The sequence below is a fragment of the Sus scrofa genome, chromosome 16 (genome assembly GCF_054392235.1).
Source record: "Sus scrofa isolate SSC_HxYL_T2T_F1_AM1 chromosome 16, Sscrofa_HxYL_maternal_Yorkshire_Landrace_v2.0, whole genome shotgun sequence".
Classification (NCBI taxonomy): Eukaryota; Metazoa; Chordata; class Mammalia; order Artiodactyla; family Suidae; genus Sus; species Sus scrofa.
Window position 1 is genome coordinate 83,890,657 of NC_139398.1, and position 26,355 is coordinate 83,917,011.

A 26,355-nucleotide genomic window follows, 5' to 3' on the forward strand; every position below is an offset into this window, starting at 1 on the left:
CCCAAGATGTGATTGATTAAAAAAAAAAAAAAAATGTAGCCACGACCAAGGAAGAATTCTGAACAAGTTAAAAAAGATTTTATTACCACTCCAGGCTTCATGTTTGCCCAGAACTTGGGGCTGGTCGTGAGTGATTACACTGTCACAGGGGAAGTGGACGGTGAACAAACCCAGGCACCAGATGTGAGTCCGCATCTCTTTGCTGCAGCTCCTTAGCACCTGCCCCGCTCACCCTGACAGCGAGCCAAGGCCACGCTGGCATCCATTGATCCATGAGCTCACAGCTCTGAGGCTGCCTCCCCAGGCCCCGGAGGAGCCTTCTAGGGTCAGGCACTATGGACTTGGCCTGAGAGAGAGAGAAGCAGTGCCGAAGGAGTTGTCTCAAGGTTAAAAGGACAAGGCATACATGTTCTTACATCCAAGGTCACAAACAGCCCCCAGGAGCCAGATTTCCCCATTGACTGTTTGGTCCCTTCTGCCTGCTCAGTGTTTATAAAAAATAATTTGTGACCGATATTTAAAAATAATTTTATATCAAAGGCTGGATTTCTGGATTCTCTAGGGGGGAAAAAATTGAGAATATTTGGCCCAGATTCTCCTGTGGTACTCTTACTGGCTACAGCGTGACAGCAGCTGCCACTCTGGGCCAGATGTGTCCTTTCCAACTCACCCCAGTCCCCACATCACTGATTATTCCTGCCGACTGGGCAACGGCTGCCTCAGAGTGGTGCTATTATGTAAAGGGAAAAAAATGACAGGCAAGCCCAAAAGTACCGTGTTTCCTTTGGTCCTTATCCTTCACCAATATCTTGCACTTGGCTCCACAGGCACCTGTTTGCAGACCATCTTAAACACAGAGCATCCTCAAACATCACTCTCACCACACGCCCTGCCTTTCCAGGAAACACTGTGCCCCGCGGTTAACTGGACCAGTTTAGAAAAGAACACTAAATTAATCCTAGATGTTAATAGAACAAATAGGGTGAGAGCAACTACATCAGACCCTTCATTGTAAGAGAATGTTGGAGAAAAATAAAAACTGTTAGTACCCTCACACTGCTTTTAGGTCAGTGCACCAAAAAAAAATCAATGAGGAAACCATAAATGTACTTCAGGAGACCAAGATTGGTTCAGTCTGAACTTGGGGGGGGGGGTCACAAAACGTGTTAGCCCCCCTCCTTGATGGTTTAGAAGAAGAGTTAAGTTCTTAAAGAGGACGCCATGGGGTGAGGAGGAAAATGCAGTGGCCAGCCCAGCAGAGGTCCTGGGCTGTTACAGACCACCAGGCTCAACCTCCCTTGGGTTAAGGCTGCTGGATCATGCCTAAAAATTGCATAGAGGGCATAAAACAACTTTCAGTGAGAGAGTGTCATTGTTTCTAGAAAGGTGCTTGAAAAAGGAACTTGGCCTTGGTCAACGTAAGACAGAAGAAGATGATGCCGTCTTTGCACCCCCTTCATTCTGGAGTGGCGGGTGCCACCTTATTTGCCCTTTAGGGAGAGGGAGATCTTGGCACAGCCCAGGTGCTTCCCATTGCTGCTCATGATGCCCTGGATGCGGTAGTTCCCGGAGCTGAGCCAGCCAGGTAGCTCCAGTTGAGGCAGGATGAATTCGGACTCAGGCAGTGAGTAGGTGCCCTGTGGGAAAGAAAGGCAGTGGACCCCAGATCAGTGGGAGTCTATAGATGGGACTCTGTCCTGGACGGACCTCTAGGACTGCAGACACGAACTGCCCCTCTTCCCATTCTAATCTGCAGTGTGAGATTAGACACTGCAGCAGCTCTGCAGAGCCCGGGAGGTGAGAGCAAAAGGGCAGCAGAAGGCAAGTCGAGCTTCAAGTCTCCCATTGCACAGACGGATAAACCGAGGCCCTCCAAAGGTAAGTGATTCACGGTAGATCATATCAGTTTACATCCGCAGACATCCGGATCTATAAGAGGGTGCCTCCAGCCTAGTCACATGCGCTCCCCTCCCTATACTTACGGCTTTGAAGGGACAGTGGCAGGGAAGGCCATAGGTGTGCAGAGGTTCTGGGCAGGTATCCTCAAGGGGAATTAAGACTTCAAGGATATCACAGATGTTGTCGTAGGTGCAGCTCCCCATCTTTTCCACACATGGGATTGTGACCCAGAAGCCAGCAACTTCCTTCTCCACAGTTAATTCTACCTGGTGAGAGAGTTAGAGAAAGTGTAAAATTCCAAGCAAACATGCCAGTTCCTCTGCTTCTTTAAATGATCAGCATTTTATTTTATTTTATTTTTTTAGGGCCGCACCCACGGCATATGGAGGTTCCCAGGCTAGGGGTCCAATCGGAGCTGTAGCCATCAGTCTACACCACAGTCAGAGCCACGCAGGATCCGAGCTGCATCTGCAACCTACACCACAGCTCACGGCAATCTTTAATCCACCGAGCAAGGCCAGGGATCGAACCTGCGTCCTCATGGATGCTAGCCAGATTTGTTAACCACTGAGCCACGATGGGCACTCCACAATGATCAGCATTGTATTTTAATTGGATAGGATCTTGGAGATGCTCTGATTCAGAAATGACAATGTCACAGCACATGCCCAGTCTTTTTCTTTCCTGTGCCCATGGTGGACATTGATAATCAAAGGCAAATTTCCCTCCCCCGCCCCCCACACTGAACCACAAAGTCTTAGAATTCCTTAGGTAGTCACTACCCATTGGTTGAAGTTGAAATGTGCTTGTCATCTCACTGCTCATTGGCTAACTGTGGCATTGCTTCTAAACTTTCCTTCCGAGCCCAATCTTGGCTTCAGATCCTTTTCCTTCATAGAACTTCAGGCAGCTACCAGCAGCTGTTTAGAGTCAGTTACCAAGATGAAACCTATTTGCTATTCTTGGATCTTGTGTTATCTGTACAGTCACAGGAGACTGAATTTAAAACAACAGGAATTGCCAAGGAGATCATTTGGAGGAAGATCTTCTAAACAGAGGCTACAACGGAACTACCCTAAGAAGAGGTGGGCTCTCCGGACCCAGTTGGGGAAGCCACAGAAGGACCCCTGCGCTCAGAGAGAAGCTGGATGAGAAAAGGCTGCCACGATTCTGCTCCCATTCTGGAGGTTGGGGCTGACCCAGTTGTGCCTGGTGCGTGCTAAACAGTCACTAAGTGTTAGCTGCCTAAGAGCCAAATGAGCTCTCTTAGAACCATATCTGTGTCCCCCCTGAGCAAGGTATCAGGGAAAACTGTAGGGAAAGGGCAGGAGGAGGTCTGATTCCTCGTGGGGGTAACGGCAGGAAACCACTTTCAGATCTGGTAGTCCAGCACACTCTGAAACCCGGCCTCCAGGCTCACTTGATTTGGGAGTTTTGATTCTAAGAAATCCTGGATGGACACTTATTCCCCCTGAGCCCTCTGGACTCAGGCTGACTCCCTAGGCTGTGGACTCAGTCTTCCAACTGTCCCAAGTGTCAGGATCCAGACCCAGGAGGAAAAGAGGGGTTTGTGTGCCCTGGATCCTAAGTGGACACTCAAATGTGTCCCATCCCATTCTGCTGACTCACACAGTATCCCCCACCCGCCGCCGTGCACGGGAGGCCCCCTCCGCCAGTCCTCCTGTCTCCTCCCCTACCAAGCCTGCTCCAACCCCTTCGCCTAGGAAGAGCCGAGGGCCTGGGCAGAACATCCCTTGGCCACTTCCTGGTATTGGGGAATTTCTTCTCTCTCACTTCCCTCATCTTCAACATTGACTTCCTACTAGACTACCTGTTCCACCTTCTCCCTTGGCCAATACCCCTCCTTGTTTGGCCATCACCCCAGTGAAAATGGCTCAGCCAGTTCTGCCCTGAACAAGAACACCCAGCTGAGGGGACCCGTGGGAACCAAAGCTTCCCTGGGTTCCCCCTACCAGCTGGAAGCTGGTGGGGCTGCACTCACCAGAAGCCAGGCCTCCCCAATCAGGACAAAGCCGGCGCAGGAGGCGCTCAGTACGGGTGCACCAAACTCAAGGCCACAGCTATGCTACCAGTTGCAGACTACGAACCATAGCTGATTTTCCAGTTCTTGTTCTCAGGCTACTTGGTGATATGGCTCAGAAGAGCAAGCAAGGCTGAGTAAGAAGGGACCACCAATCCCCCTAGTCCAGGACATATTTTCTTGGCACCCCCGCAGCTCAACTTAAACAAACTGATGTCGTGGGACCTGGCCCAACAAGACAGATGGGGGCATTGACCTGTAGTGGAATCAGGATCCCCGCCCTGCTGGGGCTCTGGAGCAAGTTCCTTCCCCTCTCAGGCCTCTGCTCCATCTTGATCTCAGAGCATCTGGATCTCTTAATCTTGGGAGAGACCTACCGGTGCTGACATCCTAAGAGTCAAAGTTTCTTGCAGGTTGAAAACAACTTCTTTTCTTGGCCTCTAGCCTAGGGCTAGGGATGCACGGTTCTGGATGAAGATGACAGATAGCAACTGACTTGAAGGGGAACCATTTGATGAGAGTGGGGAGAGGGCAGTTATAGCTCAATCACAGGGCTCAGGCAGGGGCATTGCAGGTACAGGACTTTAGAGGGGAAAAAATAAAAGCTAAAGATCATCAGCCCTGAAAGCCAGGTGTCTAAAAGTCTGAAATATGCATGCGTGCCAAATGCACAGCAATGTATGATTCCTGAGGATGGGGGACCACGGTCTCAGATGGGGGAACCTGAGAGCTCAAAAAAGGGAGTTCTAAATTATGCCAAATCTTGTGAAACACATCAAAAGAAGAAAGAAGAGTTCCTGGACAGGCTTTGCTCTTGCCCATGGCTCACAGAATCTGGGGCATCTATCTGACTTCTAAATATTGCAGCTGGGGTCAAGTTCATCCAGGTCGTAGGTGAGACATCCAGGGACTGAACCCAGGCCACAGCTGTAAACAGAGCCACAGCAGTGACAACGCTGGATCCTTAACCCACAAGGAACTGCCAGGTGAGACTTCTGATTTCACTTCAGCAAAGTAGAGGAGGAGGTGGCTCTCTTGCCGCTAACAGGCCACATGGCCTGGACCAGTCGTCTGGGCCCCAGTAACAAGTGGGGAGGCCACTGACCTCAAAATCCCTCCAGGCTCCTGCAGTGCTTGAGGCCGGGCACCTCTCCTAAAGGGATCTTGCCTGGCAAAGGAAAAGTTTTGGCAGGCTCCCCCTTTGGCTGGCTCCATTGCTAAAACTCCAAGCACTAATTCTACCTTCTGGCCAGACAGAGCTCAGGAACAGGAAACATCAGACAAGGACACAGGCCTTGAATGTGGACCTGGGGCAAATTACATTCTTCTCGGAGCCTCAATTTCCCTTATCTGTGCAATGAAGCTCATCGTCTTTTCTGCTACACAAGTGGTAAAAGGCTTTCATTTAACAGCTAGTATGCACATATCCTGAAAAGATAAAGGAACTAAATCAAAAATATGTACCTAAGAAATGTCAGAGGAAGGGCAGGGGCAGTGGGAATCTGAGTCCAGTTTTTACAAAGCTCAATGGCTCAATTTACGACGATAATAAAGTATAGCCTTAGGATGGTTCGACTTACAATTTTTTTTAACTTGATGGTGCAAAAGCAATACACATCCAGTAGCAACTGTACTTTGAGTTTTGAATTTTGATCTTTTCTAGGGCTGGCTGGTGTGCAGTACTGTCCTCTCTTGTGATGCTTGGCAGAGGCGGGAAGCCACAGTTCCCAGTCAACCACACAACCACAAAGGTAAATAGCTGATGCACTTAAACCGTTCGGTACCCAAATGACTATTCTAGTTTCGCTTTCAGTTTGGTATTTAATACATTACATGAGATATTCAACACTTTATCATAAAACAGGCTTTGTGTTAGAAGCTTTTGCCCAACTATGGGCTAATATAAAAGTTCTGAGCAAGTGAAGGTAGGCAAGGCTAAGCTCTGATGTTTGTAAGTTAGGGGTATTAAATGTATTTTCGACGTAATGATATTTTCGACTTATGATGGGTTTATTGGGATGTAAGTTAAGGAAGATCTGTAAGAAAAGAGGGTGGGGGAACCCATCTTAAGGGCCTACAAAGAAGCCAGCAAAAGCAGGACGGGGGCGGAGAAAGAATTTCACCAGCCTTTTCCTTCCAAGTCCGTTGCACTGCATCAGCGCTCTTGGGAACGCCCACAGCGTGCATGGCAACGCCCACAGCGTGCATGGCAACGGCAGGAAAGCAAACATGGTGGCCTGCCCGCCAAAGGGCCATGTGATCCAGACTCAGGAGAGGGAGCATGGGTCTGTGGGACCCTGGTAGAAAATCACGAAGAGTAGCTAAAGAAAATGCAGTGACCTAGGCTGGAGAAGACTAGAGAAGAGGTACAGAGGGAAGGAGAGGCTGAGAGCTGTGCGCACATCCAGGACTCTGTCCGGGTCAAAGGGGCCACAGGAAGAGACTGATACTAAAGGAAATAATAACAAGAGCTAACATGTAACTGAGCAGATCTTGTGTGCAAGGCCCTGTGCAAAGCACTTTCTGTATCATTAACTCAGCAACTTCTTAGAGAAACCTATGAGGTAGAGGCGGTGATTAACCAAGTCGAAGGGTGGTTTCAGATTCCAAATCAGAAACGTTTTAAAGAGTCAAAAGGGAACTGGGGCTCCGGGAAAGGCTGAAGATTTACAAGAATGCGGTATAGGAGTTCCCATCGGGGCTCAGTGGTTAACGAATCCGACTTGGAACGATGAGGTTTTGGGTTCGATCCCTGGCCTTGCTCAGTGGGTTAAGGATCCAGTGTTGCTGTGAGCTGTGGTGTAGGTGGCAGACTCGGCTCGGATCCCACGTTGCTGTGGCTCTGGTGTAGGCCGGCAGCTACAGCTCCGATTAGACCCCTAGCCTGGGAACCTCCATGTGCCGTGGAAGCGACCCTAGAAAAGGCAAAAAGACAAAAAGACCAAAAAAAAAAAAAAAAAAAGGTGGTATAAAGGCAGCAACTGAAATGAGTGAGTGAGCAAAGGAATACAATATATGGAATTGTAACAGATACCTGCCCCCCAAACCGGCAACAGACTTGAATGAACTGGTTATTTCTAAACAAAATACTAAAGGCACATACACTTATGAAAGGATGATCTATGCTTCTTTTGCTGCTCCGGGATTCCAGGATTCCCAATGATTCTGTTTCCAAGCACACATGCCTCAGGGCTTTGCCCTCTGGCCAAGATACCTTCCCTCCAGCACCTCCCCCACCCCCAGCCCGGGTCCCACCCCCACACCCCTGGGCTCACCTTCAGAGGATCATTAAGGAGAACACTGGTCCTGACCTCAGCACTGACATTCAAGTTCCCAGGAATGGCAATAGGGTCGGGTTTCAGAGTCAGGCTGTTGATCACCGCAGGGTCCTTCCCGCCATCACAGTTTTCCCAGGAGAAGTGACTGAGCTGGGAGAGCCAAGGACAATAAGGCAGCAAGAAAAGAAAAGTTGACAAAAGGAACTCTCGCAGGTCAGAATTAACAGCACTCACAGCACAGGTCACTGATGGCGTGCCCTTGAACTGAGTCCGTGCCTTTCCTGGGCTTCATCTCCACCTCCACCTCTCTACACCTGGTCCCACCATTTTAGAGGCAGTACTAAACCGAAAAAGACCGAAAAGGCATAATCTGCCAAAAGTGTGCTGTGAACTACAGAGCACGATATAACAGGCCTTGAACTGCACAAGAGGAGACTAACCATATCCGCCTTAGGTAGATACCTTCTCTGATGGCCCGTCGTCCTGCTGCCCACTCCTCCCCAGCTCATCTTGGCTTATCCTTGGAGGAAGCCTTTGCAGCCTGTGCCCAGGCTGTCATACTCCACGCCCAGGAACAATAGCAGGAATACACAACTGTCCCCACTGTGTTTATTGTGGGAAACGGAACAGCATCCAACCCCCCCCCTCCCTTAGGGAGGCACCCAGAGAGGGACTAGGACACACATGAAAAGATCCCTAGGGGGCCACTCGATGATGAACAAACTCCCCCCATCCTAACCAGTGCTTTCTTTCTCCCATCCCATTGCTCATGCCCCACCCTGTCCCCTCCCCTCTTTCTTCACATCCCAAGGGCTCCTGATGCCATTGTGTCCGATTACACACGACCCCCCCCACGACCTCCCCCCCCCAACGGAACCCTGTCCATGACCTTTAACACCTCCTAGACCATGCAGACCCTGCCCACCCACTCACACCTTTCCCAGTCCCTGAAGGCCATGCCCCCCCATGCCCACCCCATCTTAGAAGGAAAACCTGCCAGTCCCACATCCCCAAGCCTACGCCCCACCCCTGGGCATCAACACAGCGAAAGGTCAGTGGGCCAAAAGAGAATACCTAACTCAAGCTAAGCTGACGGATTCTCTCTGCCTCCAGTTTGGGAGGTGAGACGGAGGCAGAATCACGCAAAGGACTTTGGGCTTTGAGCTGTCATGAGGTCATAAGCTTTAAGATGGAGCCAGAACCCCTCCACGCATGACCAAGCCAAAGGGACGAGAACCAAAGGCTCTGCTGGGTCTACTGAAAAGACAGTCACCCCCATCTAAATAGGCAGCATGGGGGCAGCTGCTAAGGGCATGGAATGAGATAAGGAATAAGTCAAGGCTTTAGTCAGCACATGTGGCTTGAAATCATAGCTCGACTACAATATCATGTGATTCTATACACCAGTTTCCCCTTTGGAGCTGAAGTTTCCGTATCTTGTTGGATTTTTTTTTTTTTTTTTTTTGCCTTACCCACAGCATGCAGAAGCCCCTGGGCCATAGATCAGACCTAAGCCACAGCAGCAACCCAGGCCATGGCTGTGACAACGCTGGATCCCTAACCCACTAAGCCACCAGGGAACTCCAGCCATTTCTGCGTCTTTTAAATAGAGTCATTTATGCTTTCCTCTCAAACATATTATGAGGGTAAGAGCATGTACATAAAGCTCCTAACGCAGTGCCAGGCACAGAGCATGAGCTGGCTCCCGAAATGATGGCCATTAGACATCCCAACCTCCACTTTCTGCCATTAGGTCCGTGAGATTCCTTGTATACCTGGAATAAACTTCCCTTTACTTGATCTCTTGGAATGGGCTTTTGTTCCTTGAAATGAAATACCTGGCCATGACTAAGAAAGGCAGGACAGGGTCTGATTCATGCTGCATTCCCCAAGGCTCCTCAGACAAGGTTGGTACCAACAAACATTTCCTTCCACATGCATTCCACGAATATTAATGGAGCAATGATTACAGGCCCAGAGCTAAGTGCTGTTCACAGAGGTCAATAATTAGAAATGTGCCTGCCCTACCTTGAGGGGCTTTCAGTTCAATGTAAGAAAATATTACCCATCATGATCCCTGGGTGCCATAAAAGAAACAGACAGAGGGTTATGTTGAGAGTAACAAAGGACTCAAATAGGGTGATGAGGAAGTGATATTTAAGCTGGACTCCAGCAAGATGAGGAGTCAGCCATGAAAGTCCAGAAAATGTCAGGATGAGGGGACAGGCGCAAAGGCCCTGCAGTGGGAAGACGCTCAGCTCTTCTGGGCCCTCCAAGGCAGTGGGCTCGACATGGGGGCCAAGGGACCCAGACAAGCTTAAAGGAGTTGCAGGGTCATTTAATGCAAGACCTCACAGGTCATCACTGGGAGGCTGGATTTCTTATAAGTGCAATGGGCTGCCTTTGCGGGAGAGTGCCATGCTCTGGTTTATTGTTGAGAATGGACTGCAAAGGGTCACATGTAGAAGGAGGGAGACCAGGTGGGCGGCCACTGTCAAATGAGAGGGTCTGGGATTAAGAGTTGGGCTGGAGGGTGGGTGGGAGAACTAGCTGTTTTCTGGAGCTGCTTTCAGATGCTAAGGCAGCCTGATTCACAGTGCGGATTGATTCCAGGCTGGGGGAGATGTCCAGAGCCCAGTTCCTCCTTCCCCCAGGCCCTGCAGAGACTCAACAAGGTGCTTTCCCATTGCCCAACTAGAGGGTTCTGTGGCAATGAATTCTGCAGCTGTGTCCAGACTCATCTGGAAAAGGAAGTATGATGGACTAGCGATGCCCACTAAAGCCAGGCCTGGCACCAGCTATTTGGCATCCCAGCCTAGGCTAACATGTGGGAAGTGGCAGCATATGGCAAAGGGAAAAGGCACAGATGAGGAGGAAAGAAATATGGGTTCAAATCACAGATCTGCGGAGTTCCCATCATGGCTCAGTGGGTAACGAACCCGACTAGTATCTATGATGATGCAGGTTCGATCCCTGGCCTTGCTCAGTGGGTTAAGGATCCAGCGTTGCTGTGGCTGTGGTGTAGGCCGGCAGCTGTCACTCTGATTAGACCCCTAGCCTGGGAACCTCCATATGCCAGTGATGCGGCCCTAAAAAAAAGACAAAAACAAACAAACAAACAAAAAGGCAAATCACAGATCTGGATTAGAACCATACCTCAGCCACTATCACCAGCTGAGAACATGGGTCAGTTTCTCCTCTGGAGGCTCCATTTCCTCATCTATTAAATGTGCATAATTATATCTTCAGAGTGAGAAGTCTGTGTACAGAAGGTACAGGCCACAACTCCTCAAGACTGTCAAGGCCATGAAAACACAAGACTGCGAAACTGTCACCAACCAGAGGAGAGACAGAACAACATATGCAATGTGGTGCCCTGGATTGGCTCCTGGAACAGAAAGAGGACATTAATGGGGAAAATCGGTAAAATCCAAGGGAATCTGCAGTTTTGCTAATGGTAATGTACCTAGGTTGGTTTCTCAGTCTTGACAAATGTACCCCGGGAATATAAGATGTTGACATTAGGGGGAACAGAGTCAGGAGTGTATGGGAACTCTGTACTATTTTTGCAAACTTTTCTGTAAGTCTAAAAGTATTCCCTAGAAAAGTTCATGAGCACAAGGCTCAAGATCTAGCACAGAGATGTACACAATAAATGACAGTCATTAGACAGCATCAGCAAGTCTATTAAGCGCCTACCTTAAGTCCAGCCTGGGACTAGACATTCTCCCCTATTATCTAAGTTTCATCAAAGCCCAGGGTCACGAGATCGGTTCATGCAAGAAGAGTTTCCTGGTGCTCAAACAACTCACCATGGCTCCACTCTCTTCATCTGGCCCAGGATCTCAGGGTCAGGGTTATGAATCACATGAGCCCACAGAAGTCCCAGATGATAGCAGATAAGAATGGAAAGTGCAGAGTTCCCATTGTGGCGCAGTGGAAATGAATCTGACTAGTGACCATGAGGTTGCAGTTTCCATCCCTGGCCTCACTCAGTGGGTTAAGGATCCGGCGTTGCCGTGAGCTGTGGTGTAGGCCAGCAGCTATAGCTCTGATTCGACTCCTAGCCTGGGAACCTCCATAGGCCTCGGGTGCAGCCCTAAAACGCAAAAACAAACAAAAAGGATGGGAAGTGCCCCCCTTGTTGTGTCATCTCGGATGAGTCCCCTATCCTCTATGGGGCTGGGTAAAGTGAGTGAACTCCCTGACGTCCCATGACCTCTCCAAAACTGCCACTGTAAGACCCTCTGGTCTGGGATGGCATGCATCCACAGCCAAGACATGCAGAAGAGCAGGAATGCAGGGCAAGTTCCAGCCTTAGCCAGAGGCCACCTCGTAGCGGTCAGACCTGGAGCCAAAAGAAGCATTCCCAACCGCACTCAGAGAATCCTCTGGCCAGGAGCTGCTCCTCTGTTCAATAGTCAAAATCGACTCCTTGTCCCTGGGGTAGACTGAGGCTGAGCTGCCAGCTTCTATCAGTTTCTAAGTTTAAGATCTTTCCATCCAGGGAAGAATTTCCCTTCACCCACAGCCACTGGAGAGAGGCAGGTTAGCATCCTCAGGCCCATTTTACAAATGAGAAGATCAAACCTCAAGGAACCCAGATGCCATGCGCATGAATTAGAGACGGATCAGAAGCCAAGTCTCCCAGTCCCATTCCACTTTCCCTGCACCGCCCAGTTCCACGGACAAATATGTCTAAGGAGGTTGGAGGGAAGGGAATCTAGGCTGGGCCTCTGACCCTAAGTATCTTGCCCCTAGCTGTGCAGCAAAAAGGCAAAAGGAACTAGGCTTCTCGTCTCAGAATGACAGAACTTCCCTTTCCCAAGGTCTGGTGACCGAGAAGAGAGGAGGGAAGCTTGGAGGCTGGAATCTCCCTGCGATTCACACCCAGAAGCAAGGTTGTAACTTTGTTATCAGAGAAACAAGTCTGAGCCTTCTGGTCTGAAGAGCCTCTCAAACCCACCCACCCACCAGGACAAGCAGCGCCTCAGAGCAGTACAGAGGGGAGCGGATGGGTGCTAAGCCTTTTCATGGGGGGAAAAAAGGCCAGGTAAATTGGCCTGAGTCTCTGGACCCGGGAGCAGAGCCTGGGTCTTGCGGTTCTGCAAAATCTCACTCAGATGATAGGAAAGAGGACAGGAAAGCCAGACAGGAGTGAGGTCAACCCTTCCAAAATAGTCTGGAACAGAGCAAGGCCTTATAGCCCGCCGTTTGCGCAGATAGGGAAACTGAAACTCAACTGAAAACTCAGAGGGAAACCGCAGAGAGAAAAGGACCCACTTAGAATCCCATAGTTAGTGACTCTGGGCATCTCTGCTGCAGAGAAGTAATTCTAGAGACCAGAGTAGTCTCCCCTATATTCCATCCCCAACCCGCACACCCCGAACTGGGCTGGGATGCTGGAAGCAGCCTCCTAAAGGAGAGGGCGCTCACCTGGTTCGGGAGGAGGAGTGCAGGAGCCGCTGGGCAGGTGAGAAGCAAGCCCAGGGCGATCAGAAGCGGAGCCTGCATCAGAGGGCTCATCACGAAAGATGGGTTCGCGCCGGGATAACTACAAGATTCGTGCTGGTGACGACGCCTTTAAAAGCCTACCTCTATTGCTTATGCAAAGCTGTGCATTGCTATGCAAGGCTGAATGCAGCCACTTCCCTGTTCGCCCCGCCCTCTCTGGATATGAGATTTCCTGGCCGGGAATTGGACAGAGCTCTCCCGGCTCCACCCCCTAGAGGTTCCTCCTTCGGTCCCGCGATTCGCGCGTGGGCGTCAGGCCCCGCCTTCAGGAGGCGGAGGCGGAGTCTGAAGCATACCGGAGGGCGTGGCGGAGCTGAGCAGCGAGAAGGGAGGGGCCAGAGCGCCGTGGAAGGCGGGGCTTAGCTCGGGAGCGGGCCGGAGCGCAAGGGAGGGGAGGGCTGTGTCTGAACTCTGCTGTTACTGCCTTTTTTTTTTCTTTTTTTTTTCCGAATACCATCACTGCTTGGAAGAATCACCGTGTTTTCACACTCAAGCCCTTGACAAAAATGTCACGCTTCCTGTTGCTTCTTCATAGCTGTTACAATTACTGAGTCTTTTTAATAATTACCATAATCATAAGGATTACTAATATTTAGTAAATGCCAAGCACTGTTAAGCACTTATGAGAGAATAGCTTTTTGTGCTCCATTTTACCAGTGAGGAAACCTACACGATATGGCAGGTTAGCTTTGCAAAGGTCACACAGCTAGGAAGTGACAGAGCAAGGATTCTACTTATATGTATCACATCAACCAGGATTTCCTTAAGCTACTACACTTCGTAGTTAAAGTTTGTGTTTTAAAAAAGCAATAGGGATATTATTCCTGAGAAATTACTGATAGATGGTAAACCTCACAAGGAGTGGGACAGTGACTTTTGGTCACTACTATTAGGTACCCAGTGCCTGCTCTAGGCACACCAGGGTTGGCATCCAGGTCCCCCACCCACCACCCACCACCCACCACCCACCACCCACCACCCACCACCCAGTGCCTGGGTGCATAATAGATAATCGATCTTTGTTGATTGATTTTTTAAAACAATGATTTTTTTTTTTTTTTTTTTTTGGTCTTTTTGCCATTTCTTGGGCCGCTCCAGCGGCATATGGAGGTTCCCAGGCTAGGGGTCGAATCGGAGCTGCAGCCTCCAGCCTACGCCAGAGCCACAGCAACGCAAAATCCGAGCCGCGTCTGCAACCTACACCACAGCTCACGGCAACACCGGATCTTTAACACACCGAACAAGGGCAGGGATCGAAACCGCAACCTCATGGTTCCTAGTCGGATTCGTTAACCATTGCGCCACGACGGGAACTCCAAAAACTTAATGATCTTTTTTAAAGAAACTTAATTTTAGAATGTGTTTTAGATTACAGAAAAGTCACAAAAACAGCACAAAACTCTCTATTTCCCCCCACTGTTAACATTAAGGCATAAGGATATTTTTATAAAAACTAAGAACTGGTATTGATGTATTACTGTTAACTAAGCTCCAGACTTAACCTGATCTTTTAATATGCTTTTCTAATTGCACGTCTTCCTCCCATTCGGATAATCCTTTCCCTCTTTCATTTAGCATAACCTCTTCATTACACACAAGTGTAATTTCAGGCTCCAGGGAGAGGACTTGTCCAAGTCACACTGTGCAAGCAAAACTAGAATTCACTTCTCCTTAGGCTGATCCCCCAGAGGTATAAGAGTTGTCCTTGTGACCGTGCTGCTAGATGGACATGTAGGTGGGGGGTGGGGGACCTGGATGCCAACTCTGGTGTGCCTAGAGCCTCACTGGAAAATAGGAAAGGGGCTGCGGAACTTCCTTCCAGCACATTCCTGCTTCATCTTTGCACCTGCCAAGGCCCTGTTACTCACGTGTATGGTCAGGCCCCAAAAGACAGCTGCTCTCCTCTCTCTGCACATCTTTTGCTTGACCCCGCCCTGCCTTACTCTTATCTTATCCTCGTGATTGTCTCCCCCTCTTAAGGTAAAAATTTAATCAGCATTAAATTTAATTGCATGGGTGGCCTGACCCTCAGCTAACGATCTTCCTAGCCCTGGAACCAGAATGGTTTCCAGCATGTTCGGTCATCAGTAGGAACCAATGGCACCTCGAAAGCGTTGCTAACCCAAAGAGCCATTGGGGCGCGGGGTGGGGGGGGGTGGAGAGACAGGAGGCAGGGCAATGTTCCAATAGTCCCCTGGCAACCAAAGAGCCCTTCTTTCTTTCTTTATTTATTTTTTTGTCTATTGTCTTTTTAGGGCCGCACCTGCGGCATATGGAGGTTCCCAGGCTAGGGGTCGATTCGGAGCTACGGCTGCTGGCTTGGGCCACAGCCACAGCAACGCCAGATCCGAGCTGCGACTGCGACCTACACCACAGCTCATGGCAACACCTGATCCTTAACACACTAAGCAAGGCCAGGGATTGAACCTGTAACCTCATGGTTCCTAGTCGGATTTGTTTCCACTGTGCCAGGACCAAGGAGCCCTTCTGATATCATTCCCCCATAATTAACAGCCTCCTCCTCCCTGGTATAACAGAGGTGCAGCTGTGCCCTGCCTGCCACCACCTGTGGGGGGCGCGGGGACAGGGGCTTGCAATGCTCTAGGACCTCTGCTCTGACTTGTAAGAGTCCCTGTCCAATCCTTGAGGTCTCTGTCCCTGACTCTCTCCAGGTTCAGTCTCATGGCTGGGCAATTGCAAGGATTGCAGGACTCGGGGGCACAGCCCAACACCACTTCTTCCCAGCTCCTAAATACTCCATTTGCTCAGCCTCAGTTCTGCTCCTTCACACAAGAAGTCAGTGGCCTTAGGCAGTAAAATGTCAAGGCTCCTGGCCCCCTGGGAGAACCTCTCAATGAGCGGGCATGGTTCTTGGGGATTAGAGTGCCTGGCATCTCTACCTGAAGGGCTTTGGAGGAGATTCTGGAAGGCCATAGACACAGGGGCTGGAAACCAAGACCATCACAAAGATGCAAATCAGAAGAGGACGCAGGCTTGTTCAAAGTACTTGCTTCTAGTCAGGGGGACCCAGGCTTGCATCCCTGGAGAGCCAGAGCAGGGTCTTAACCTCTCTGGGCTCAGTTTCCTCATTTGCAAAACAAGGATTAAAAATAATAATAATACATAACCCCCCAGTGCTAAGTTATTCACTTACAGATTCAACAGGTAGACAAAAGAAAGGTCCTGCCCCAACCCCTATATCACACCCCCACACCACCACATTGGAGAAAAGCAATTGGCAAGTAGAGACTGAAACGAAGACTGCGGCCCACCATCCAATTCCACCTGCAGCAGAGCCTGAAAGGAGTGCAGGGACAGGGGCCAGGACGAGGCCCTCTGCTCTGAGAAAACTCACAGAACAGGCTTTCGGATAGTTCGATGTTTTCAGGAAAACATTTTATGAACCTAGATTCTTGCATTTTCCCGTAATCTGAAAAGCACTAAAACCATTATCTAATATTTCTCTTCCTCATGACCAGCAGCAACCTTCTCCCAGGACGTGTGCCTGATAGCATGTACCCCTTCGCCAGAACTACACAAATACTAACCTCCGCCCTGACCCCGACCCCGACCTCGACCTCGACCTCTTCAGAGCAGTTCCTCGGGGTTATCTGAGAGGCTATCGTTTGGCTACAGTAAGTTCCCAACTGAAACTCACAGCTCTCACATCATGTGGTTTTTGGGTTGACAAGACATAAGGAAATTATCCAAAAGTATTAATACCGAAAGACAAGAAATCAGATTAAATAATGCAAAGGGCAGGGGGGCCGCATTCATATGTCTGATAACTCTCAGGAGAGGTGGACTCTGAGCATCTTTGGGAGAAATAGAAACATTTGGGAGAAGAGCCCAACGGGAAATTTAAAATGGCCCAGACCACCAGGCCATCATTTCTAGCCCAGGACTGCACACTGCACTTCTTTGAGGAGCTTTTAAATTCCCAACTCCAGAGTTCTGGTTGTGGCTCAGGGGGTTAAGGATTCGGTGCTGCCCAAGCTTCAGTGTAGGTTGCAGACACGGCTTTTACCTCTGGTGTGGCTGTGGCTAGTGACTGTGGCATAAGCTGGCAGCTGCAGCTCCCATTCTACCCCTAGCCCAAGAACTTCCATATGCCACAGGTGCAGGTATAAAAAGAAAAAAAAAAAAAAAAAAAAAAAAAACCCTAATGCCCAGGCCACACTCCAGACAAGGTGCATCTAAATCTATGGAGGTGGGACCCAAGGTTGGAAATTTTTTTATTCCAGGTGATTCAAATGTGCGATCAAGGAGTCCCCGTTGTGGCTCAGCGGTAATGAACCCGACTAGTATCCATGAGAATACGAGTTCTATCCCTGGCCCCACTCGGTGGCGCTAAGGATCCAGTGTTGCCATGAGCTGTGGTGTAGGTCGCAGACATGGCTCGCATCCTGCATTGGTGTGGCTGGGGCGTAGGCCAGCAGCTGTGTCTCCTGTTCGACTCCTCACCTGGGAACTTCCATAGGCCCCAGGTGAGGCCCTAAAAAGCAAATAAAAGCAAAAACCAAACGTGCAATCAAAGTTGATATCCAGTGATATAAAGCACCTGGCATTCACTGGGTCCACACATACATAAAAGTGGTGAGACTCAAACAAGGCCCTTGTTCTTAAAGCACCTGCATCCTAGGAGTGATGGGTTGCAGCCTTGGAAATTGTTGTCACTGTCGTGTTTATCATGGCCTGGGATGACCTTTCAGCTAGGCATGTGTGTGCTGGGGTGAGTGCTCCTGGCGTATGTGTGTATATAAAGGCTGGGGTGGGAAGTGCCCTTTTGTCGAACCCAAGGCCGTGTGCCTGATGCACAGTGAGACCAAACAAACTGAAAAAGCAGAGTTTGGAGCAGAGAAAGCAGGTGGCTTCTGCTCAAAAACCCCGGACTCTCTGATGCTTTTCAGGGAATAGATTTAAAGGAAACGTGCGATGCCAGCTGCAGGGGGCATGACTTGCTTCTGATTGGTTGGTAGTGAGGTAACACAGTGTGTTCCAGGAATCTCAATCATCAGTCTACCAATCTGGGGTCTCAGCAAGTAGTTGCCATCCTCCAGCTGGGTGGGAGCCTCAGATGCTGCAGAATAACTCAAAGGTATATATCAGATTAAGACGTACATCCCCCGAGGAGCTGGGACTGTTTCATCACTAAGTTTTCATTGGAGCTGCTCTTCCCTTTTTTTGCATTCTCTCACTTCCCTAATTAGTAACTGATTGAATCTGCTTCTTGGAATTCAGGGAAGGCCTAAGAGATTAAAGGCTTTTTTCCCTGAGGTCGCTCATCGGGTTATAAACTAGATATGAGGATATGGGTTCCATCCCAGGTCTTGCTGAGTGGGTGAAGGATCCAGCCTTGCTGTGGCTGTGGTGTGAGCCAGCAGCTGCAGGTCCGAGTCCACCGGTAGCCGGAGGACTTCCAAATGCTACAGGTGTGGCCCTAAAAGGCAAAAAAATGGGGCGGGGGGGGCTTTTTTCTACAAACAAGAAATTGGGGACACCTCAAATGGGTACAAATAGCTGGCTATACAAGCCTCAGACATCATCTGTTTGTCTACGTGGTGTTTCTTAGAATTTTTATTTGTTGTTTTTTTAATTGAAGTAATGTTGGTTTACCCTGTTTTAGTTTCTGGTGTACAGCAAAGTAATTCAGATATAGATATATATATAGAGAGAAATACTCTTTTTCAGATTCTTTTCCATTATAGTTTGTTACAAGATACTGAGCTATAGTTCTCTGAGCTATACAGTAGGACCTTGGATTGTTTTTTTTTTAATCTACTTTATATATGTAGTAGTGTGTATACTTGGTTTTTACTTGGTTGCCAGTGTATAATAAAAGCAGGTGATTGCCCATTAAATTATGGATTTCTGCTTTCCTGAAAAAAAAAAAAATGAGAGGATCTGGAAACACTGGGCCACATTCCCACATGGCAACAGTCCATTGAAGCGGAGCTGTCATTAATGGGGGCCTGGGCTCTGCAGTGTCCACAGCCCCTGCAGGTCGTACATCTCTCAATTTTGTTACTGCTTGGTACCTGTGGGTTTCTATCGTAAGTTTAGTCTGGAACTCTGGGGTTTCTTTGGGGTTTATGGCTGCACCTGCAGCATGTGGAAGTTCCCAGGCTGGAAAGCAAATCCACGCCATAGCAGTGACCCAAATTGCTGCAGTGACAGTGCCAGGGTCCTTAACCCTCTGTGCCACAAGGAAACTCCCGGACTGCCGGCTTTAAATCTTGACTGTTCTTGTTATTAAAGGGTAGGTTTTTGGTTTGTTTTGGTTTTATTTGTTTGTTTTTGTCTTTTTAGGGCTGCACCCACTGCATATAGAGGTTCCCAGACTAGGGGTCGAATCAAAGCTGTAGCTGCTGGCCTGCGCCACAGCCACAGCATCGGGGGATCTGAGTTGTGTTTGTAACCTACACCACATCTCACAGCAATGCCAGATCCTTAATCCACTGAGTGAGGCCAGGGACTGAACCTGTGTCCTCATGGATACTAGTCAGATTTGTTTCCAATGAGCCACGACAGGAACTCCCCATTAAAGGATATTTTTTAAAAGAGGGTAAAATCATAACTCTCATACAGATAAGTGATTTTATTTTTTAACTCCTTCAATGAGGGAACCTGTGAGATGTTACAACCAGTGCAAAGGAGAATCCAAAGAATAAACACAAGTATGGATCACAAATATTGAAACAGGAGTTCCCATCATGACTCAGTGGTAACGCACCCAACTAGTGTCCATGGGGATGCAAGTTCGATCCCTGGCCTCGCTCAATGGGTTAAGGATCCGGTGTTGCCATGAGCTGTGGTGTAGGTCACAGATATTGCTCGGATTCTGCATTGCTGCGGCTGTGGTGTAGGCCAGCAGCTGCAGCTCTGATTTGACCCCTAGCCTGGGAATTTCCATATGCTGCAGGTGAGGCCCTAAGAAAAGACAAAAAAAAAATACTGAAATACAAGTACAAATGGAGGCAAAACTGGCCTCTTCCATAGTGGGGGAGGGAAGTGAATTTAACCTCCACAGGACAAAAAAATTGTGTCTCCATAGGCAAAGATGATTTTCCATTGTTATGGATTATCTACAGCTTCAGAGGCAATGATGGTCCCAGAACCCTCAGGGAACCAGGAGCAGACATGCGGAAGGGCATGCTCTAGACAATGAAGAGTTTTCCATTGAAGCCAACATTTTTCTCTAAATAGTAATGGTATTTCTGGCTTTAAACAATGCCTTTAACCGTCACTGGGCCTGTTTTCCCATCTGTAAGAAGGGAAGATCAAACTAGGTGATCTCCAAGGTCCCTTGCAAGTTTGAGGGCCTGTCTGTATATGTATAAAACTGGAAGGGGCACTAGAAGTTATTCAATCCTCTCTGACTAGCCCTTTTTTTTTTTTTTTTTTTTTTGTCTTTTCTAGGGCTGCTCCCGCATATCTGGAGGTTCCCAGGCTAAGGGTCTAATCAGAGCTGTAGCCACCGGCCTACACCACAGCTCACAGCAACACCAGATCCTGAACCCACTGAGCAAGGAAGGCCAGGGATCGAACCCGAAACCTCATGGTTCCTAATCGGATTCGTTAACCACTGCGCCACGTCGGGAACTCCTAGCCCATTTTAGAGGTCAAAAAACTGAAGCCCAGAGAGGGCGAGACTTTGCCCAGGGCCACCCAGCAGCAATGGGATGTGAATCCAAGTTTCTAGCCTCCCAGCTCAGGGCCCCACCCCTGGGCAGAATTGCAAGGCTAATAGGAGCCTCACCCCTTTCTCACCTCACCCCTCTGAAAAGGGAGGGCAGCTGGAGGCCTGACAAACGCCTTGGGGAACAGGGGTTGGACTGGTCGGGCAGGCCCGCCAGGGCTGGGGAAAGTGTCTAAGAAACAGCCTCCCCCATCGCCCTCTGTCTGAGGGCCCAGGGTGGGAAGCTCCAAGTTTGCATTGCTTTGATTCCCCCCAAATTTTCATCTCATTAGAGCCTTTGCCTAGAGCTACACACTGGAATCACCTGGTGAACTTTGAACAAATCACCCAGGAGCCAAGGCTGCAGTCCAGGGTGGGACAAGGCGGGAACATTTTTTTTTTAATTTTTTTAATTGTTATTTCCCCAATACATTTTTTTTTTCTACTGTAAGGGTAGCAACATTTTAAAATGTAACCCCCAGAGGATGCCAAGGTGCAGCCAGCTTGGCAAAGTCCTAGACCAAAGCAGCTTTTCTCTGATGGTAATACCTTGCAAAACACCTGGGATCTCATTAAAATGCGGATTATGATTCTGCAGCCCTGGGTGGAGCCCAAGAATTTGCATTTCTAAGAAGCTCCTAATGATGCCAAGGCTGCAAACCTGAGGACCATGGAATAAATAGCATGGTCAGGACCAGACACTCTTCACCTCTGAGAGGCAGGGGTGGGACACAGATGGAGTTGCTGTTTGCTTCTGAGGATGGCTGCCAGTGAACTTTCCCTGCCGCCTCTGTTTACTGAAACAGAGCAGGAAGGACAAAGCCTCTGTTGTTTCCAGGTTCTCCCTCTGCAGCTCATCTCCCCATTGCATGTTGAGGCAGGATGGAGTCCATGATGTCTGAAGGTCAGTCCAGATGCAGCTTTCTTGGGTTCTACGCAGTGTCTAGCTCGTGAGCTGCCCGAGGGGAGCTGGGGGCATCCAAGCAGGCTGTCCTGAGGTCTGCTCTTTGAACAGCTCTGCTCCACCTGCCTCCCTCCCGCTTCCTTCCCTGCCCCTTTGCTGCTCTCCAAAAATGGCTCCCAAGGATAATTGGAGCTGAACACACCCTGGTTCTTCCTGCCAGTAATTTTCCAACCAAGAACAATCCCACAGACTTATCAGGAAGGAGGCTAGGGCAATGAGTCCTTAACTGTCTGGTGACTCCCAATAAGCTGGGTGGGGGCAGAGAATGAGGATCTTGCCCCTTCTGAGGGCTTAGGACCTGGACTCTGGGACAGTGGCTTGCAATGCACTGGCAACAGATTTCAGCTGGTCAGCACCGTTGTTAAAACTCCTTCATGAGGCTCTTGACAGCTGAAACCAAGTCTCGCTAAAACTGAGTGCCTTCTCTACCCAAACTTTGTTCCCTTTCTTGTCCCTTCTGAGGTCAATCCCGTGCTAACTGAACGATAACCAACCAGAGTCTGATAACTAAAACTGTCATTGTTGATAAGTTGCTAAGGTACTGAAATAGTTGTTATAGGTATCATCGTGAATGGTAAACGCAGGTGGTTTCTCCAGGGCAAGTGGAGCTAATAGACCCCTGAGCCATGAACCATCTGGCCAGAGAACTATAAACCAGAGATAACCTAACCTCCCGAAACGACAATTAAGAAATGTCACAGAAGGATGACTAAGCCCATCCTCTTTGTTCCTCCCCTTACAAAAAAAATCCTAACTCAAAAGACTAAGTTGGAGCAGATCTGAGGCTTATCTCCACTCCCTCCCTGGCCCCCTGCAATAAATGCTGGTCCTTGCTTCACCTCCACACAGTGTCAGTACACTGGCTTTGCTGCGCACAGGGGGACCAGAGCTGAGAGCAGCTTGGTAATACGGTTTCCAAAGCATTCTATTAGCTATGTCATTCATTCATTCAACAAGCATTTGCTGAGCAGAGCAGTGCCAATGTTCCAGCGCTGGCCTGCAAAACCGAATCCGCTGGCACGCAAAGTGCTCACTCCAGGTGCCTCGCACAAGATCGCTGCCCAGCTGGGCGGGAGCCTGAGTGAGGGTGACGGTCGCTACCTGTAGTACCGCAAACGGCCGGCAGGGGGCAACCACTACCCAATTCGTGCTCCTTGTTGCCAGCCACCTGGCCCGGTGTAAACAGACTGATTTTTCAAGAGAAGCTGGAAATCCAGGCTTTTATGTGAATGTTTCACATCGCTAAGGATGGGTAGCTAGTTCAGATCCTAATAAAAGACTGGGTGAGCTAAAGATGAGTGTGCAGGACAGATGTACCCTGAAGAACTCCAGTGGGCACACTCAGAAGTTTGACCGCAGACTGTGGGATCCTGATTTCATTCAGAAATGCCAACGCTTTACATCATTCGTCGAACGCCCGCATTTTGCATGAGGTTCAGAGAAAAGACGGACTTGCCCAGGTTTCCTAGGGCAGAGCCAAGAGTAGGACCAGGGGAATCCTGACATCTTGTCCAGGTCTTCTGGCCGTGGGAAATTTTCCTACCAGAACCCTGGGGTCTTAGCGAGAAGAGACTATAGCTCCAGTGAGGGTGTGTTCCGAGGGCAGGTCCTGCCCAGGGGGAGCCCTGACGGGGCTGGGGAGGTCGCCAGAGCCCAAGGGCGGGGGAGGGGGGGGGGAGCCGGAGTTTATTTTTAGCTGCCTAGAATGTGCCTCTAAGCCTTATTTAGACATCAGGCGACAGGGTGAGCTGGAGGCAGCAGGGGCGGGGGAGGAGATAGCCCTCTCCCCCTCCGGGGCTCCTCTTACATTGCTCTTCCCCGCCCGCCCCCTTATCCTGCTTTCTGGGGGCTCTGGGGCCGCTGTAAATAGCAGCCCTTGCTGGCGTGGGCGCTGCCCTGTTCAGGCTGGCTTGCTGCCTCCTCCACCTCCACCCCCCTCGCTCCCCATTCCCCACGATCCCGCAGAGAAATAGAAGTCCAGAGTCCTAGAATGTTTGCTCTTCTTCAGGGGCCACAGTCCCCTTTGGAAAGCTGTAGTGAATTACCACGGTGATTTAGAGCTTAGATGTGGAGGCCGATGGACCTGGGTTCCACTCGAGCGAGCATATGACCCTAAGCAAGTCCTTATACTCCCCCAAAGCGTTTCCACTTTAGTACAGTGGAAAGAGTAATCCCTCCAATCTTCTGCCTGGCTCCTGAAGATTAAATGTGATAAAGTATGTACAGACCTTAGCATATCATAGCAAATCCTCATTAAATGAGAGCAACGGTAATTAAAGCCATAGGCCCTCTACCCAGAAAAAAAAAAAAAAAAAAAAAAAAACGGAATTGCTGGAATATGCGCAATTGTGTATGTAATTTCAGGCAGTTCAGGTAGCCTCTGAAGCCTGCTGATCCCACTCCAGCTTTGCATCCAATCCAGCTCATTCATTCATTCATTCATTTGCTCCCCAAATCTTTGCTAGCGCTTACACAGTGCCAGGCACTGGGGAAAGTGTCGGGTGGGGATGAGGCCCGAGAAGTGAATGCATGTAAATTATCCCAGAGTCAAAATACAAATCAGTAGTAAGCCAAGGATCCGAATGAGAGTCTCTCTTGTTTCCAAGGCAACTTTCTTGATGTGTAATTGAAATACAAAAAACTGTACATAGGGAGTTCCCGTCGTGGCGCAGTGGTTCACGAATCCGACTAGGAACCATGAGGTTGCGGGTTCGGTCCCTGCCCTTGCTCAGTGGGTTAACGATCTGGCGTTGCCGTGAGCTGTGGTGTAGGTTGCAGACGCGGCTCGGATCCAGCGTTGCTGTGGCTCTGGTGTAGGCCGGTGGCTATAGCTCCGATTCAACCCCTAGCCTGGGAACCTCCATATGCCACGGGAGTGGCCCAAGAAATAGCAACAACAACAAAAAGACAAAAGACAAAAAAAAAAAAAAAACTGTACATAAACATATGTGATTGAATGAGTTGGGACATATGCGTGCACCTCTGAAACCATCACCTTGGCCAAGGTAACAGACACGGCCATCACCTCTGAAAGATTCCTTGTGCCCTTTTGGTTTTGGTTTTTGTTTTTGCTTTGTTTTGGGGGTAAAACCGCTTAGCAAAGATCCACCCTCTCCGCCCAGTGCTTTCAAACTGCTGACTGCAGACACTGATGTACTAAACATCTCCAGCGCCACCATTCTATACTCTGCTTCTATGAGACAGGCTAGTTGAAACCCTCAAAAAGCGGAATCATGCTGTACATGTCCCGTGACTAGTTTATTTCACTTAGCGTAATGTCTTCCACGTTCAGCCATTGTCACAAGTGGCAGAATTTCCTTTTTTAAAAGGCTAAATACAATTTGATTACATGCATACACCACATTTTCTTTATCCATGTATCTATCAGCGGACACTCGGGTTGTTTCCATAGCATGGCTATTGTTTTTTGTTTTTTTCTTTTTTTCTTTTTAGAGCCACACATGTGGCATATGGAGATTCCCAGGATGGGGTCTGAATCAGAACTGCAGCTGCCAGCCTACACCACAGCAACACAGTATCTGAGCCACATCTACAACCTACACCACAGCTCACGACAATGCCAGATCCTTAACCCACTGAGCGAAGCCAGGGACCGAACCCACATCCTCATGGATACTAGTTGGGCTCGTTACTGCTGAGCCACAGTGGGAACTCCTTGGCTATGTTATAATGTTGCATTGAAGGTGGGAGTACAGATATCTCTTCATGACCTTGATTTCGATTCTTTTGGATATATACCCAGAAATGAGACTGCTGCATCACATTAACGTATTTTTTAATTTTTTGAGAAACCTTCCTACTGTTTTCCATAGCAACTGCACCATCTTATGTTCCCACCAACAAGCACCAAAATGAAAGTCTCTAGAATCCCAATCTTTTTCTTTCTTCTTTTTTTTTTTTGCTTCTTAGGGCTGCACCTGCAGCATACGCAAGTTGCCAGGCAAGGGGTCGAATGGGAACTACAACTGCCAGCCACAGCAAGGCAGGATCCAAACCGTGTCTGCAAACTACACCACAGCTCACAGCTATACCAGATTCCTGACTCACTGATCAAGGCCAGGGAGCGAACCCACACCCTCATGGCTACTAGTTGGATCCATTTCCGCTGTGCCACCACGGGAACTCCAATCCTGATCTTGATCGCTTTGAGGAAGAACTTCTTTCTCTGCAAAGAGACCACAACAAAGGTCCCTTCCACTCACAATTAAAAAAAAATCATTATATATTAAAAAATATATATATCAATAGCATCCATTCCCTCAGGACCCCTACCCCAGCAGGCCCTTGCCTGCATTCTCCAGCATTGCCCTACCAATTTTAGCTTCTACTTGCATACCTTCTGCAGTGGGGACCTCACTCCCTGCCAAGCCAGACTGCTGAATCTTGGACCGGGTGGAAAGTCTTTCCTCCCCATGAGCCGGACCCCGTGTTCTTGGGCTCCTCTACCCACTGCTTCTGGTTTTCCAAGATAGCTCCAAACACTGATTATCTTCAAGCGCTCCCTATGCCAAAGTGCCCTGAAGAAGGAGGAGGGGGGATGGGGCGCCCTGGAGATTTGATCTCCCTCCAGACTTGGCCAGCCTCTAAGCCCTGCCTGAACTCGGGCCCTCCCAGAGATCCAGGTTCTGCAGCTGCTTCTTTAAGAAGCGCCATGGGGGCTGGTCCTTGCTACTGTCCTTGGATCCTGTCCAGAGCCCTGATTTAAAAGGTATTGCAACTTTTTTAAAAAACAAACATGTGTTGTAACCCCAGGCCCTGGTAACCACAACACTGCCGGCTGCTAGCTGCCACCTCCCAGGCGGAGAGGAGAGGAAACCGCTCTCTGCCCACCGCCTACCCGGGGGCACCTACACTCGCCTGCAGTGCCCGCCTGGTTACCATATTATCTCAGGGTGGAGGCCGGGAGCGCAGTTGGGGCAGGGCCTGAGCCTGACTTGGGGCTGCAGCTCTTCTTCCAAGT

The 26,355-nt window shown here is 49.3% G+C and overlaps 1 protein-coding gene across 2 annotated transcripts; it reads right to left on the reverse strand.

Annotated features, from left to right (window-relative positions):
• Positions 1–56: 56 nt before the first annotated feature.
• GM2A (ganglioside GM2 activator) lies at positions 57–25,878 on the reverse strand. 2 transcript variants are annotated; one of them, XM_013984919.3, is made up of 4 exons: positions 25,732–25,878; positions 7,216–7,368; positions 1,983–2,165; positions 57–1,637 (listed from the first exon to the last, which is right to left on the reverse strand). In XM_013984919.3, exons 1-4 carry the CDS (start codon positions 25,807–25,809, stop codon positions 1,482–1,484), a joined length of 570 nt encoding a protein of 189 aa, XP_013840373.3. In that variant the 5' UTR covers positions 25,810–25,878; the 3' UTR covers positions 57–1,481. The 2 variants fall into 2 exon arrangements, with proteins under 2 accessions (XP_013840373.3, XP_003134190.3); XM_003134142.6 differs by lacking the exon at positions 25,732–25,878 and adding an exon at positions 12,655–12,890.
• Between the last annotated feature and the right edge of the window lie 477 nt (positions 25,879–26,355).

What these genes read in the sequence shown, in the direction of transcription:
- GM2A (XM_003134142.6), bottom strand. Translation starts at nt 12,744, where the DNA reads ATGAGCCCTCTGATGCAGGCTCCGCTTCTGATCGCCCTGGGCTTGCTT. An exon ending in CACTCCTCCTCCCGAACCAG is followed by an intron (nt 7,369 to 12,654) that starts GTGAGCGCCCTC and finishes TGGCTCTCCCAG; the next exon opens with CTCAGTCACTTCTCCTGGGA. An exon ending in GCCACTGTCCCTTCAAAGCC is followed by an intron (nt 1,638 to 1,982) that starts GTAAGTATAGGG and finishes TCTTTCCCACAG; the next exon opens with GGCACCTACTCACTGCCTGA.